At 42.9% G+C, this 16144-nt stretch overlaps 2 protein-coding genes across 2 annotated transcripts in view; both read left to right on the top strand.

Moving 5' to 3' along the window:
• LOC132820015 (sodium- and chloride-dependent neutral and basic amino acid transporter B(0+)-like) overlaps positions 1–3578 on the top strand; it is a 113357-nt gene extending 109779 nt beyond the window's left edge. The window contains exon 14 of the mRNA XM_060831942.1: positions 3565–3578. Within this exon, the coding sequence (XP_060687925.1) occupies positions 3565–3578 (14 nt within the window). The remainder of the gene's footprint in view (positions 1–3564) is intronic.
• Positions 3579–3597: 19 nt separating this feature from the next.
• Positions 3598–16144, top strand: part of LOC132820017 (sodium- and chloride-dependent neutral and basic amino acid transporter B(0+)-like) — a 51171-nt gene continuing 38624 nt past the window's right edge. Inside the window, exons 1-4 of the mRNA XM_060831943.1 lie at positions 3598–3718; positions 4418–4549; positions 10122–10288; positions 15299–15435. Coding sequence (XP_060687926.1) covers positions 3649–3718; positions 4418–4549; positions 10122–10288; positions 15299–15435 — 506 coding nt within the window. The 5' untranslated portion in view covers positions 3598–3648. The remainder of the gene's footprint in view (positions 3719–4417; positions 4550–10121; positions 10289–15298; positions 15436–16144) is intronic.

The raw sequence follows: 16144 nt of genomic DNA on the forward strand, positions 1-16144 counted from the left end.
TATCCTTCCGATAGCATCAACATGCCAAGCATTAAGCTGCCAGTTATCATCCTCCCTCAGCCAAATTTCTGCAAAGGGTATGATATCCCAGTCCCATGTTCCTATCCATACCCTACGTACATCTGCCTTACCTGTCAGTCCTCTTGCGTTGAAATAAATGTGTTTAATTCATTGTTTTTCCTCATAGCCCGCCATGCTCTTGCCTGCCTTGTTTATTGAACTTTCTCCCTTTATCTTCTGTATCAGTTCTCAACCTTTTCTCTTTTCTCATTGTTGCTCCCATCCCTGACCCCCATCACGGTTTAAGAAAGTGCAGTCAGAGAGGAGAAGGGTATTATTAAGCAGGAGAGGGGTCAGAAGGGATTTACCAGGATGTGGCCAGGTATGGAAGGTTTGAGTTATAAAGAAAGGCTGAAACGTTTTTTCACTGGAGCGTAGGAGGTTGAGAGGTGACCTGATAGAGGTTTATAAAATAATGAGAGGTATAGATAGAGTTGATGGTAGTTGTCTTTTCCCTAAGATGGGGAATTTCAAGACTAGGGGGACATTTTTAAGGAGAAAGTGAGGACTGCAGATGCTGGAGATCAGAGCTGAAAATGTGTTGCTGGAAAAGCGCAGCAGGTCAGGCAGCATTCAAGGAGCAGGAGAGTCGATTTTTCGGGCAATTTTTAAGGTGAGCAGTGAGAAGAGAGAGATTTGAACAAGATATGAGGCAATTTTTTTACACCAAGAGTAGTTTGTGTGTGGACTTCCTGAGAAATGATGGATGTGGGTACAATTACAGCGTTTAAAAGATATTTTGATGGATACGTGAATAGGAAAGGTTTGGAGGGATATGAGCCAAGACCAGGCAGGTGAGACTAACTTAGTTTGGGATTATGTTCAGCATGGACAGGTTAAACCAAAGTGTTTCCATGCTGTATGAGTCTATGACTCTATGACCAATCAGAAAGAGGCTGGCAAGAAGTCAGGAAAGCTCCAGAGTGCATTGCGATCCGGAACAGATTAGTGTTGGATCACCACATTTATTTCTGGAGAAGGTGGGACGTACAAGTGTTCTGGTTTTCTGAAGGTATTGCTGAATGTGATGGTGGGATTTAAAACTAATTTTTGCAGGGGTCTGGGATACTAAATGGAGGTTCAGTAAAGGTTAATGTACTGAAAAGTATTGAAGAACCCACCATTGCAATGCAGAAATTCGTGCAAATATATTCAAGTTAGTGCAGAATGGAGTGTGGCAAAGATGGATGGTATTTTTTAATGCAAGGAGTCTTGTGAGTAAGGCAGAGGAGTTGTGCGTGTTTATTAATGTATGAGGATCTAATATCATTGCTATCACAGAGATGGTTGTGGTTGAGGAAAGAACATGATTGTCAGCACAATATTCTGGGTTATAGAATCTTCAGGTGAGATAGGGGAGATGGGTGAGGGTGTAAAAGAGCTGGTGTCACCACATTGATCAGGGAGTCAGTTACTCCAGTAAGCAGGAATAATATCTTAAAACAAACACAAACAATGCTGCAGAACACAGAAGGTCTGGCAGAATCAATAGAGAGATAAACAGAGTTAATTAGTTGAGTCCAGTACAAGGCTTCTTCAGAGTTGAAAGTTGTAGGAAAATGGGCCTTTATACTTTTGTCAGAGACAGAGGAGGGTGTAGGGGCCAGAGGACCAGTGCAAAAGACAGGGAGCAGCAGCAGCAAGAGAGAACAGCTCCTTCGGGTGATTGATGGCGGTTGCAGCTGCCATGGTGATCGGTCTTCCTGTGTTTTTTTTGTTTCTGCATGGGAGTCGGTTGGGGCAGGGCCCCATGCAGTCCCAGATCCTTGGCTGGCTCTGGCTCTAGCACTGAGGTCACAGATGAGGCCTGAGCCAGGATCCCGATGACTGGTGGCAGCTTCGCAGGGAGAGCAGTAGGTAGGAGATCAGGCCCATGGCTCCAGCTCAGACATAGAGGCTTGTGGGAGACGTGGCAATGGCAGGGGTGGGTCCATAATTAAGAAATCAGAGCCCAATGACAAGACCCTGGAGCCCGTTACAAAGACCCTGGCTGATGTTAAGCAGTGAATGGAGGAGGAGCGGAGGGTATTAAGAAGAAGAGGGAAAGATGAACTCAAAAGCAGTAAAATTTTGCATTAAACTCAGTCTTTCAAGATGACGCTGAATGTGGTGACACATTGCATTTTGCACAAGAGAATACACTTTTTGTTGTATTTTTATATGCAATCATCACTCTTCCAAACCCACTGGTGTTTGTGATTCAGCCAAAAGATCATGCACCTAGCAAAGCTTCTAATGATCCAGCCAGATGGCTAAGCTGATCAGTAAATAACATTTGAAAGCAATGGAAGTTTTTCAGTAATTAGCTCTGGATCTCACACTGAGAGAGCCCTATCTAATCATACAATTCAGAATATTGCTTTACCCTATCAATAACCTACTCCAATACAGATGAAGACTTTTGAATATTAATGTGCTGCTCTTTCAATTGGTGACTTGCTGATAGTCAGAGGCAACAGTGTAGGAACCATACTATTTAATAGTTACTTAACTTTTCCAACTATAGAACTATTACACCTCACTTTAGTAAGCATAGTTATAATTTAGGCGATAACATTTCATGATGGAATGCTAAGAAAGCAATACAGATTTACTTCTCTCTTATAATCTTCTAACTTTAAACATTTGGTTAGAGGTGAGACTGCCAGATCAATGGACAAGCAATCATGTTTTTCCCAAATCCATGTACATTTCATCTTATATAGGGATTACAAAACTGCAGCCACACATTCAAAACTAATTAAAATTTCATTACGTAAAATGAACTCGGGTAGCAGGGGATGACAATTATATTTCTAATATGGGAGAAGACCCGTTCATTTTTAGAAGAAATCTTAGATAGCTTTTCTTTGGCTGAAGTTCAACTTGGTTTGGATTCACTTGGAAGCTATTCCTTTTAAAACCAGCGCTTTGCCCAAACCCTGAGGACAGGGAATGAATGCCCTTTGATCGTAACTGTTCTGAAAACAAATCATTTAACTCAATAGAAATGTTTAGTGTGGAAATTGAATGATTAGCTAAGTAGAGTTACACCTGTTATGAAACACAGTAAGAGGCTGACTTCTGACTCAACAAGAATAATCCATTCATGAGAAGTTGAAGGACTTTTGGCCAAAAGGAGTGTCCTCATTTTACTTCCAATTCTTGTGCAAGTGGAAGAATAGTTCATTGATGTCTGAAAATGGACCGAAGGCATTTATTTCGGTTCTTACTGAATGACAATCGGCCAAACCCTCCACAGGATACGGTGAGTATTTCAACAAAACAAAACAGTAAAAATCCATGTAAGACAATTTGAGATACTGTTGATTTGTAGATTTTGGTCGTTGTGAATTGTAGACTCTCTGTGGACATCTGGCTGTTTCTAACCTGACAGACATTGCTGCTAAATAGAGAACTGCACCATTTTCCGATAGTTGTGGGAGTGGTGACTATACATTTCACTTGAGATCTAGTCTGAGAAAGATTAATGTCTGAGCTTGCCATTTCAATTCTTTCTCCCAGGATACCGCCAATGAACATGGTGCTGTGGGTGATGAGAATGTGGAACGGGGTAACTGGTCTTCGAAGACTGATTACCTGCTCTCAATGATTGGTAATGCAGTGGGTTTTGGGAATGTTTGGAGATTTCCTTACCTGGCTTACAAAAACGGAGGAGGTATGGTAGAGAAATTAAAAATATCGGAGAGTAAGAAAGGCAGAACTAAATGGATCGATTTGTTGACTTATCCTGAAAATTGTAGTTCAGTAAATAACAAATGTTTATTGCACTAAAAATGATATAGTAAATAATGCAGAGTTAAACAATTTCAATGTGAACTGGTAAATTCAATCCCACAGCTAACAAGTTTGACTACTATTTTCTTATGAAGAGAGAGATATGTCAAGGTAATAGTTTAAAATTAGCAATGTGATGCATCAAATATATGCTATTTATAAACCAAAGTAAATGGTTCATTTATTAATTTGCAATGTATTTTCAATTGATATTGTTTAGAATGCATGAGCCATCCACATCAGATATATTTACTGCACAATGTGTGAAATCCTCAGAAGAGCAGGCTCCTCAGTCAGGCCCTGTGTTCAGGTTTGTACATTATCATCAAAACTGCTCAAATCAGGGCTCTTCACAACCCACACCATTGGATTGATGGAAACCAAGCGCAAATGTATAAGAAATGTCACAACATGACTGTGTAAAGTGACCTGAAAAGATATCTGATTGTGTTAGAGAGTGAAATTCACAAAACGGGAATTTGGACATTCGTAGAGATTTCAGGGTAAATTTTAATCCACCCCACACAGTGTAAGCATGGAGTTTCACTTGAAAATTGAAATCCTTTCCGCTATTTTCCAGGTGCATTCCTTATTCCCTATTCTGTCATGCTGGCCCTTGTTGGGATACCATTGTTTTTCTTGGAGTGTTCCTTTGGTCAGTTTGCCAGCCTTGGGCCTGTTGCAGTGTGGAGGGCTGTGCCTATGTTACAAGGTGAATGTTTATTTTATCGATACAGTCGCAGCAAATTCGGAAAAGTAATAGTGTTGATTTAATAAATAATAATAAACCTCCCTTATCTGACAAAGGTTAAAGCCAAGCTTGTGAAGTAATGTTGCACTCTGATCTGCCATACACGTTATTAGATGTGGTACATGCTGTCTATTGGTTTTTGGCTCATAGTTTGTCAGGTTCTTTTTATAAAAATGATGAATTGAAACCCAGGATTCGGGACCTAACACAGCAGAGTGACATCACTGGTAAGGCATAAGTTCATTGGTTGATAATAGCTACTAACATGACTATTATTGGCTACTTTCAGGTTGAAGGTAAATAAGGGAAATATTTAAGGTTACAAATTAAAAGATCAGTTGGAATTTTTTGAAAAAAAACAAATTAAGAACTTTTTAAATAAAATCGAGATGCAGGGCTAGGCAATATCTTGTAACTGCATGAAATTGGAGTTGATGGACCCTACTGAGGAGCTGAAAATGTGTTGCTGGAAAAGCGCAGCAGGTCAGGCTGCATCCAAGGAGCAGGAGAATCGACGTTTCGGGCATGAGCCCTTCTTCAGGAATGAGAAGAGTGTGCCAAGCAGGCTAAGATAAAAGGTAGGGAGGAGGGACTTGGGGGAGGGGTGTTGGAAGTGCGATAGATGGAAGGAGGTTAAGGTGAGGGTGATAGGTTGGAGTGGGGGTTGGGGCGGAGAGGTCAGGAAGAAGATTGCAGGTTAGGAAGGTGGTGCTGAGTTCGAGGGTTGGGACTGAGACAAGGTGGGGGAGGGGAAATGAGGAAACTGGAGAAGTCTGAGTTCATCCCTTATGGTTGGAGGGTCCCTAGGCAGAAGATGAGGCACTCTTCCTCCAGCCATCGTGTTGCTATGGTCTGGTGATGGAGGAGTCCAAGGACCTGCATGTCCTTGGCGGAGTGGGAGGGGGAGTTGAAGTGTTGAGCCACGGGGTGGTTGGATTGGTTGGTCCGGGTGTCCCAGAGGTGTTCTCTGAAATGTTCCGCAAGTAGGCGGCCTGTCTCCCCAATATAGAGGAGGCCACATCGGGTGCAGCGGATGCAGCAAATGATGTGTGTGGAGGTGCAGGTGAATTTGTGGCAGATATGGAAGGATCCCTTGGGGCCTTGAAGGGAAGTAAGGGGGGAGGTGTAGGTGCAAGTTTTGCATTTCTTGCAGTTGCAGGGGAAAGTACTGGGAGTGGAGGTTGGGTTGGTGGGGGGTGTGGACCTGACAAGGGAGTCACGGAGGGAGTGGTCTTTTCGGAACGCTGATAGGGGAGGGGAGGGAAATATATCCCTGGTGGTGGGGTCCGTTTGGAGGTGGCGGAAATGATGACGGATGATATGAGGTTCAATGTGACCACATCTGTGACAAGTGTTGGTTTCTCTTGTGTATGACCTGTCCTTCTTTGTGTGTGGCTGCATCAAGCTGTGTGTGGCTCCTCAGTACACAAACACTAAATCTGACTATGTACTGAGGTTCTACTTGTCCCTGGTGTTGTGAAGGATGGGACTGGTCTTGTTGCTGCAGACTGCTCCAAGGAATTTGACTGTTCCATATCGCTTTTCCTTTGTGAAGAATTTCAAAACACTTTTCATCACAGGTCTATTAGGAAGAGGTCAGTATGTAGCATCCTCAAGACCCTGTTGGAAAAGGACAGGTTAGTCAGCAGACTGTCAAAGTCATTTCGCAGAATGCCTCATCGCCAGAATTTTCCAACAAGCACCATGACATCACTTGGCTCATGGTGAGAAGGGCAGTACCTGTGAGATTCTTCACGTACGCCTGGATTGTCTGCGCCACTGCATGTTGCCTACAAATCGGTTTAAGGAGGGGGAGTTTGTGACTGTCTCACATCTCCTGCTGGAATATGCCTTTGCAAAGAGAGACTGGAGAGAGATGCCACAACTGTGTCACTCGCCCATCTCCACTGACTTGCAGCTGTCTGCACTGGACCCGCTGTTATAGGAGTCACCATTCTTCAGGCACCATCTCATCACTGCTGGGCCCATTTCAATGCTGCCTCCAATACTGGGTAGACTGTTGGGCCCCACAACCAAGAGTTCCCACTCCGGGCCTCCCGTGATTCCAGCCAGGAGTCTCCTGCTCCGCTGATGCCTTGGTGACACCAGGTGTCCCCGCTCTGGGCCTACTGCGAGCCGGAGTGCCTCATTCCACTGACAGGCCAGTCTGCTGGTGTGCCAAGATTCCCACTCCAGCCACCGTCCTCCAATATGCCAGCACTGGCACCTTAAAGAGTCCATCACCTCCGTCTCCGATTGCTGGAGGAGCAGGGGAATGTCCTTGCTACCATCACTGCCACCTCCAATTACCGGAAGGCTGTCACCACTCCGTGTAAAGCCTGCTCTTGTTGCCTCTGACCAACCCACCAAAGAAACGAGAAATGAAAAGAAAAAAAATCAAGAGAGAGCAGAAATTAAAAGATTTTTAAAACGTAGATGGAAGTGGATGAGCTCTAGATAAGAGTCTGCATGCAGCCCTGCTACACTGTCGCCATCTTGGAAAATTGAGGGTTTGCAGAGCAAAAATGACCCTGACGAGAGTTATGTCCAGGCCTCCCAGCAGCAGTCAGGATATGGGTCAGAAAATAAATCAGGAGGTAGAAAAGGCATGTAAAAAATGATGCACAATTGCAGTAATCATGGGAGTCTTCAATATACAACTGGACGAGGAAAATCAGGTTGGTAGGGGATCCAATAAAAAAGGGATTTGCAGAATGTCTACGAGGTGATTTGTTCGAGCAACTTGTGATAGAGCCCTCCAGGGGACAGGCAATTCTGGATTTGGTGCTGTGTAATGAGGTAAACTCGATTAAGGAGCTTAAGGTGAATGATCCATCGGGGGCAGTGGCCATAATATGATAAAATTCACCCTTCAGTTTGAAATGGAAGAGCAGGAATCTGGTGTAAGATCTTTACAATTGAGTCAATGCAACCAGAAAGCCATGAGGGAGGGGCTGACCTGAGTTGATTGGAAGGGGACCATAACAGGGAGGACGGTAGAGCAGCAATAGCAGGAGTTTCTGGAGGTAGTTTGAGGGGCAAAACAGAAATTCATCCCAAGGAAGAAGAAACATAGTAAAGGGAGGATGAGGCAACCACGGCAGACAAGGGAAGTCAGGAATAGCATCAAATCAAAAGGAAAAGCATCCAATGTGGTGAAAATTAGTGGGAAGTCTGGAAATTTGGAGGCAGTTAAAAACTAGCAGAGGATACTTACAAAAGCAATAAGGGGGAAGAAGATGAAATCTGACGATAAGCAGATTGTAATATAAAAGAAGATTGCAAGAGTTGCTTTAGATGCATAAAAGGTCAGAAAGAGGTGAGAGTGGACATTGGACCATTAGAAAATGAGGCTGGGGAAGTAGTAATGGGGAACAAAGAAATGGTGAAGAAAGTGAATAGGGACTTTGCATCAGTCTTCACTGGTGGAAGGCACCATTAGTGTGCCAGGATGTCAAGAGTCAGGAGGCAGAGGTGAGTGTAGGGGCCATTCCTGTGGGGAAGGTGCTGGGGAAGCTGCAAGGTCTGTAGGTGAGTAATTCAGCTGGGTCAGATGGACTACACCCCAGAATCCTGAAGGTGATAGCTGAGGAGATTGTACTGGCATTGTTGGTGAACATTCAGGAATCACTGGAGTCAAGGAAGTTGCCAGACAACTGGAAAATGGTTAATGTAACATCCCTGTTTCGGAAGGTATGGAGGCAGAAGGGAGGAAACTATAAGCCGGTTAGTCTGACCTTGATCATTTATAAGATTTTACAGTCCATTATTAAGGATGAGATTGTGGAGGGTTTGGAAGTGCATGGTAAAGTAGGGCTGAGTTAGCACAGCTTCATCGAGGGTAGGTCATGTCTGACAAGTTTGTTAGAATTCTTTAAGGTGGTAATGAGCAGGTTAGACGAAGGAGAACCAATGGATGTGATCTATTTGAATTTCCAGAAGGCCTAAAATCAGGAGCCATGTATGAAGCTGCTAAATGGGATAAGAGCCGGTGGTGTTAGGGGCAAGGTCCTGACATGGTTAGATTAGTGTGGAAATAGGCCCTTTGGCCCAACAAGTCTACACTGACTCTCCAAACAGTAACCCATCCAGACATGGATAGAGGATTGGCTGACTGTCAGAGGGCAGAGATTAGGGATAAATCCACCAGTTCCACAAGGACTGTTGGGACCACAACATTATACATTAACAATCTGGACAAAGGGACTGGGGGCATCGTTGCTACGTTTGCAGTTGTCGCAAAGATTGGTAGAGGGACAGGAAGGGCTGAGGAAGTGGGAAGGCTGCAGAAGTACTTACAGTAGTGAGGAGAGTGGGCAAAGAAATGGCAGATGGAATACAGGATGGGAAATTGTGAGAGTTATGCAATTTGGTAAGAAGAATAGAAACAAAGACTATTTTCAAATTGGGGAAAGGCTTTGGAAAACCGAAACATAAAGGGTAGGAGTTTAGGATTCCCTTAAAGTTAACATGCAGGTTCAGTTGGCAGGTAGGAAGGCAAATACAGCGTTAACATTCATTTCAAGAGGGTTAGGATATAAGAGCAGAGATGTGCTACTGAGGTTCTATAAGGCTCTGGTCAGACGGCATTTGAAATATATGAAAATGTTTGGACCCCATGTCTCAGAGAGGATGTTCTGGCCTTGGAGGGGTCCAGAGGAGGTTTACAAGAATGATCCCAGGGATGAAGGGATTGTCAAATGAGGAACAGTTAAGGACTCAAAGGAGCCTAGGAGGATTTACAGAATAATGACATTTACAGAATAATGAAATTTACAGAATAATGAATGGTCTGAATAGAGTAAACCTGGAGAAGATGTTTCCACTAGTAGGAGAGACTGGGACATGAGGGAACAACCTCAAGCTGAAGGGACAACTCATCAGAACTGAGATAAAGAGGAATGTCCACAGCCAGAGGGTGGTGACTCTGTGGAACTCATTGATGCAGCAGGTTGTGGAGGCCAAGTCATTGAGTATACTCAAGACAGAGATAGATAGGTTCTTGGTGGTAAGGGGTGCAAGAGTTATGGGGAGAACTCAAGAGAATGAGGTTCAAAAATATATCAGCCATGACTGAATGGCAGAGCAGACTCAGTGGGATGAATGGCCTAATTCTGCTCCTATATCTTATGACCTTATGGCCTAAGACTGGGCATGTGTGATTATCACCACTCACAATGAAAATGGTGTCCTAAAGAATTAGTGAGAGGGCATATAAAGGTGAAGACAAGGAGCATCATTCTTGTAATCTAGACAAAGAACTATAACATAATTAACATTTCCTGTTTAATACAAAAAGCCTTTGAAATCTTTACTGTTGGACACTGAATGTTGAAGCAGCCAACATAATCGATTAAACAAAACCGATATTTCCCCAAAGGTGTGGTCAGCCACGGCAGTCTCCCTGTTCTGTCCTGTGCTCACTGAAAGAAAATCCAATTTGGTTGAATGACCAGCCAAATGCATGTCAAATACATTATTTTAAATCAATAATTCACAAACCAGACTCCCCTGTTCTTTCTTCTGTTTTCAGGTGTGGGGATTGCTATGATGCTTCTGATTACAATGTCCAACATTTCGTACAACTGCATCGTTGGCTACAGTCTATACTACCTGTTTGCTTCCTTCCAATCACCCCTACCATGGGCAGACTGCTTCAGTTGGTGGGGAGCAGATGAAACATGCAGCAGGACCCCAAAGGTACAGTGTTAGCTTCTACTGGGGAAAGTGTACACACTGACTGTTCATTGTTCATTCTGTCAGTCTGAGTGAGGGAGAGAGATGAACAATAGTTTCAGTGACCATCCTCATTGTGGCCATACAGCAGAAAGACTCGGATAGAAAGCAGCAGCAGGAATCATGGCACTGAGTCACTGGAATAGCAGGACAGTCAGTCAGAAATAAATAGTGAAACATCAGAATTTAACAGTCTTTCACATGTCTCACGTTTACTTTCACCTTGTCAATAAGTCTGTGTTGTGTTCTTTCTGACTGCGTTCATTGTTTGTATCTCTCTCCATCCCTGTATTGTGTCTCACACTGACTCCCTTCTCTGTCTATTACTGTGTTTTTTGCAGCTATCATTTTCTTAACTTATTCTCTTTCTCTGAGTTTTTCCAAATATCGATCATCTCACATATATTTCTTACACAGTCTGACTCTAAGACACACAGAGTTTTTGTTGCAATTATTTAAATGTCTCATCTCTTTAATTTCATCTCATCTTCCACAATAACACTAATTAACTCAGGATGTCTCATGTCACTATCAAAGGTTCATGTTGTGTGAATTGACAAGACTTAATGTGAAATCTTGATGTGAGTCAAGTTGAAATTTCTGAAACAGAGGACAAAACACTTCAGGTTTGAAAGAAAATCTACTTTTAAATAAACTGGGATTGTGGGTGTTCCCCTGACCATACTGTACAGACTGGGGCTGTGGGTGATCCTGGACATCAACTACAGTCTGCACAATATGGTGATAAATCACCCACAGTCCCAGTCTGTACAATACAGTCAGGGATCACCCACAGTCCCAGTCTGTACAATACTGTCAGGGATCACCACAGTCCCAGAGTGTACAATACAGTCAGGGATCACCCACAGTCCCAGTCTGTACAATACAGTCAGGGATCACCCACAGTCCCAGTCTGTACAATACAGTCAGGGATCACCCACAGTCCCAGTCTGTACAATACAGTAAGGGATCACCCACAGTCCCAGTCTGTACAATACAGTCAGGGATCACCACAGTCCCAGTCTGTACAATACAGTCAGGGATCACCCACAGTCCAGTCTGTACAATACAGTCAGGGATCACCCACAGTCCCAGTCTGTACAATACAGTCAGGGATCACCCACAGTCCCAGTCTGTACAATACAGTCAGGGATCACCCACAGTCCAGTCTGTACAATACAGTCAGGGATCACCCACAGTCCCAGTCTGTACAATACAGTCAGGGATCACCCACAGTGCCAGTCTGTACAATACAGTCAGGGATCACTCACAGTCCCAGTCTGTACAATACAGTCAGGAATCACCCACAGTCCCAGAGTGTACAATACTGTCAGGGATCACCCACAGTCCCAGTCTGTACAGTCAGGGATCATCCACAGTCCAGTCTGTACAATACAGTCAGGGATCACCACAGTCCCAGAGTGTACAATACAGTCAGGGATCATCCACAGTCTGTACAATACAGTCAGGGATCACCCACAGTCCCAGCCTGTACAATACAGTCAGGGATCACCCACAGTCCAGTCTGTACAATACAGTCAGGGATCACCCACAGTCCCAGTCTGTACAATACTGTCAGGGATCACCCACAGTCCAGTCTGTACAATACAGTCAGGGATCACCCACAGTCCCAGTCTGTACAATACAGTCAGGGATCATCCACAGTCCCAATCTGTACAATACAGTCAGGGATCACCACAGTCCCAGTCTGTACAATACAGTCAGGGATCACCCACAGTCCCAGTCTGTACAATACAGTCAGGGATACACCCACAGTCCCAGTCTGTACAATACTGTCAGGGATCACCGACAGTCCCAGAGTGTACAATGCAGTCAGGGATCATCCACAGTCCTGTATTTTTGCATTGAAGAGCTTCATATCTTTATTCCAAAAAAAAACTCTCGAAATTTTAGGACATTTCCATTATCCAATATTCCAGAAGAATAGAACTCAGTTTTTCTCTGCCTCAGACGAAGTGATGGAAGCTGGTACAATTAAAACATTTAAAAGTTAGCTGGATGTGTATATGAATGTGAAGGGTTGAGATGGATACGGGCCAAATGTTGGCAAATCGGACTAGATTAATTTCGGATATGTTTTTTAGCATGGACAAGTTGGACTGAAAGGTCTGTTCCTGTGCTGTACATCTCTCTGACTCGATGACTCTTGATGTTATTTGTTCCATTTAGTATTTCAAAATCCGTGACGAAGTCATCTTTTTAGTTTTTAATTTATAAAGAATAGAATCATTGTCTGTCTAATACCATACAGTTAGGGACATCTATCAACACCCAGAAGACATGGATTTTCCATTATACACCCACAGAATTCAGTGATGGAAGTCCTTATCTCCATAGGCTAGGACTCATTCAAGTAGCGATCGATTTCTACATCTTCTACTTCAGAATTTGGAATGTTACATCTTGCCAAAAATAATTCAGATATGAAGAAGTTATTTTTGAGCTAAAATTACAATGTAATTTTTGAAAACAGTTGTTTCATCTTATCCTTGAGATTTATGTTATTTGAAATTTCATTTTTACATTGCTAGTTTCTGAAAGTGAATTGATAAGAGTACATTCAACAATGTGGTTCATCTGGGCTCAGAGTAATTATGGATGTCCGTAAGATCATAAGACCATAAGATATAGGAGCAGAATTAAGCCAATTGTCCCATCAGGTATGCTCCACTATTCGATCATCACTGATATGTTTCTCAAACTCATTCTTCTGCCTTCTCCCTGTAATGCTTGATCACCTTACCAATTAAGAACTATTTTATCTCTGCCTTAAATTCACCCAATGACTTGGCCTCCACAGCCCTCTGTAGCAATGAGTTCCATAGATTCATCACTCTCTGGCTGAAGAAATTTCTCCTCACCTCAGTTCAAAAGGGTTATCCCTCCACTCTGAGACTGTGCCCTAGGATCCTGGCCTCTCCTATGCATGGAAACAACTTCTCCACATCTACTCTATCCAGGCCTGTCAGTATTCTTAAAATTTCACTGAGATACACCCTCAAGGAAAGACACAGAGTCCTCAACTGCTCATCATGTGATAAGCCCTTCATCCCCAGGATCATTCTTGTAAACCTCCTCTGAATCTCTTCCAATGCCAGCACATCCTTCCTTAGATACAGGGCACAAAACTGCTCACAATATTCCAAATGAGGCCTGACCAAAGCTTTACACAGACTCTACAGTACATCCCTGTTCTTGAGTTCTAGCTCTCTTGAAGTGAGTTGCATTTGCCTTCATAACTGCCAATGAAACTTGCATGTTAACCTTAAGGGAATCCTGAACCAAGACTCTCAAGACCATGTGTACTTCAGATTTCTGAAGCCTTTCCCCATTTAGAAAATAGTCTATGCTTCTATTCTTCCTACCAAAGTGCACTTCCTCACACTTTTCCACATTGTATTCCATCTGCCACTTCTTTGCCCACTCTCTTAATCTCTGTAAGCCTTCTATAACCTCCTCACTTCCTCACCACTACCTGTCCCTTCACTTAGCTTGTCTCATCTGCAAACTTAGCAACAATGCCCTTAGCTCCTTCATCCAGATTGTTAATGTATAATGTGAAGGTCCCAACACTGATACCTGCAGAACTCCACTAGTCACCGTCTGCAATACCCAAAAAAGCCCCTTTATCACCACTCTCTATCTTCTGCCAGGCAGCCAATCCTCTATCCATGCCAGTACTATGCCCCAAATGCCATGTGCTCTTATCTTATTTAACAGCATCCTGCTTCAGTCACCAATCAGCTGAAAGGCTTTTAAAATTAAATGCATCACAAACTAAATATAAATGCATTCTTTTTGTGTGTAACCACAGCTAGAGAAGGAGATCTTCTTTATGAAAATCCTCCACCTCACTAAGAAAGCTTCAGTACAATCAATAATTAACAATCTGCTCTGAAAACCCTGCACATGGCTTCACAGCTGTGACACCCTGCCCCCAACTTCCTCTGGAAATGTGATATCACCCCCAGTTCTCTGCCGATATGAAACTTGTCCCCACCCTCCCATTCACTGTTACCATTGGACTCCATCCCCCTCCACCAATGTTGTTGCTACTGGAACCGACCAACAAGACTGCTCCCTTCCCCCAAAAAATTCTCCTATCATCCTCAAGTTACCCTCAACACTGGACTATTTAGCAAACTCCATTGGTATCCTGCACCATGGCATCTTACCCACTTGGCACCCTACACCTCCTCAGCTGGCACCTTATCCACCTGGCAACCTGTCACCCTGCTCCTATCCACATGGAATTTTACATAGCTCTCGATTTGCATATCTGCACCCTACCTACATGCACCCTATTTAGCTGGCACCCTTTTCCTATCAGTTTAGCACCTTCCCTTCCCTGCACCCTAACACACATTTATGTTATGAACTTCCTGTTTGACAGCAGCTGTCAGGAACATTAAAATGTGAGAAGACAGCAGTTGTGAAAAGGGGTTTTGCTTTCCCCTGGCAGGCTCTGTGCTGTGAAAGCACTGTCAGATTGAAAATGTGGCTCCCCATTTCTGAGAGAGCCCTGAGTTGAATCTACCGCTCAGAACTGTGGAGCTCCATTCATTCATTTTGTAAAACAAGGAGTGGTGTAGCAAGGTATGTGAGACTCTCCTTCCCTGGATAATCCAGCCCATTATAATCCTTAAAGTCTTCTCCAATAACTACTAGTGAATACTTTTGAAGTAACTTTTTATATACAGTACCATTTTAATTTGGTTTTCTAATTACTTTTATGCAGACTTTTATCCAACAAGAGATTAAGCAGATTGAGCACCAGAGCAGGACTGTGCTGAGAGTGAGTGCACGGACTGTACCTCTGTGTTCTGATCTATGCATAACCTTACCCATGTAATCAAAAGGATTAACTAATTCAGTCAGAGTGAAACAGTGACCCTGGTTATATTGAAATGGAATGCAAAATTGATGTATAATACTGAAACATATTTTCCAGAGACTCCCTGCAATCTCACTCTGACTGATGGATATTTTGAAATCGTTAATATAACACAGCTGCAGGAAAACAATGGATCTTGTCCAAATGGATCAGAAATCTCCAATCCTCACCAGGGCCCGAGTGAGCAATACTGGGAGTAAGTACCTTGCTGCAGATAGCTGCACCAATAACCTACACAGCTGGGCCAGTAACTCCTCTTGGGTTGGTTAGTTTGTTTATATGTGTTTAATGAGAGAGAAGCTGTTTCATTTTGATTGAGGTATTATTTACATTGCACACTTGTTACAAAATGGCATCATGGAAAGGAAACTTTTACTATTTAATATTCCTCTGGTTTCTAAGCATTGTAACTTTGACAATATTTATAAAGCAAAACACTTTTCTTTGTTTTCTTGCTCTTCAAGGATAATATTCATGACCAGAATTCTTAAACATGAAATGGTTAGAATCATGTGTGACTGATGTTCATTTCTCTGCTTTTAATTGTAATAAGTTATTATTTTAACACACAGTCCTGGGACTGGATTTAGATTAACTGTCTGGAGGTAGATACCATGTGTAGGAAGATGAAGGAGCTGAATTCATTGGAAGACATAGTGACTAAACCAGATAGGTTTCACAGTGCATTGTGAAGCAGTCAGTGAAACATTGTCAGAAACTCTTTCACATCAAATCAGCTGCAGGGAATCTCATCAACTTGTTTGAACAAAGCTTTACATTGAAAAATATCAATACACACGAGGAAAAAAATGTCATACAGAATATCAAACTTCACATTTATTTCTGAGTGCAAGAATCAAAGCTTCTATAAATCAAAAATTAATTTAGATATTACACAACTCTGT

This window comes from Hemiscyllium ocellatum, chromosome 11 (genome assembly GCF_020745735.1).
Source record: "Hemiscyllium ocellatum isolate sHemOce1 chromosome 11, sHemOce1.pat.X.cur, whole genome shotgun sequence".
Classification (NCBI taxonomy): Eukaryota; Metazoa; Chordata; class Chondrichthyes; order Orectolobiformes; family Hemiscylliidae; genus Hemiscyllium; species Hemiscyllium ocellatum.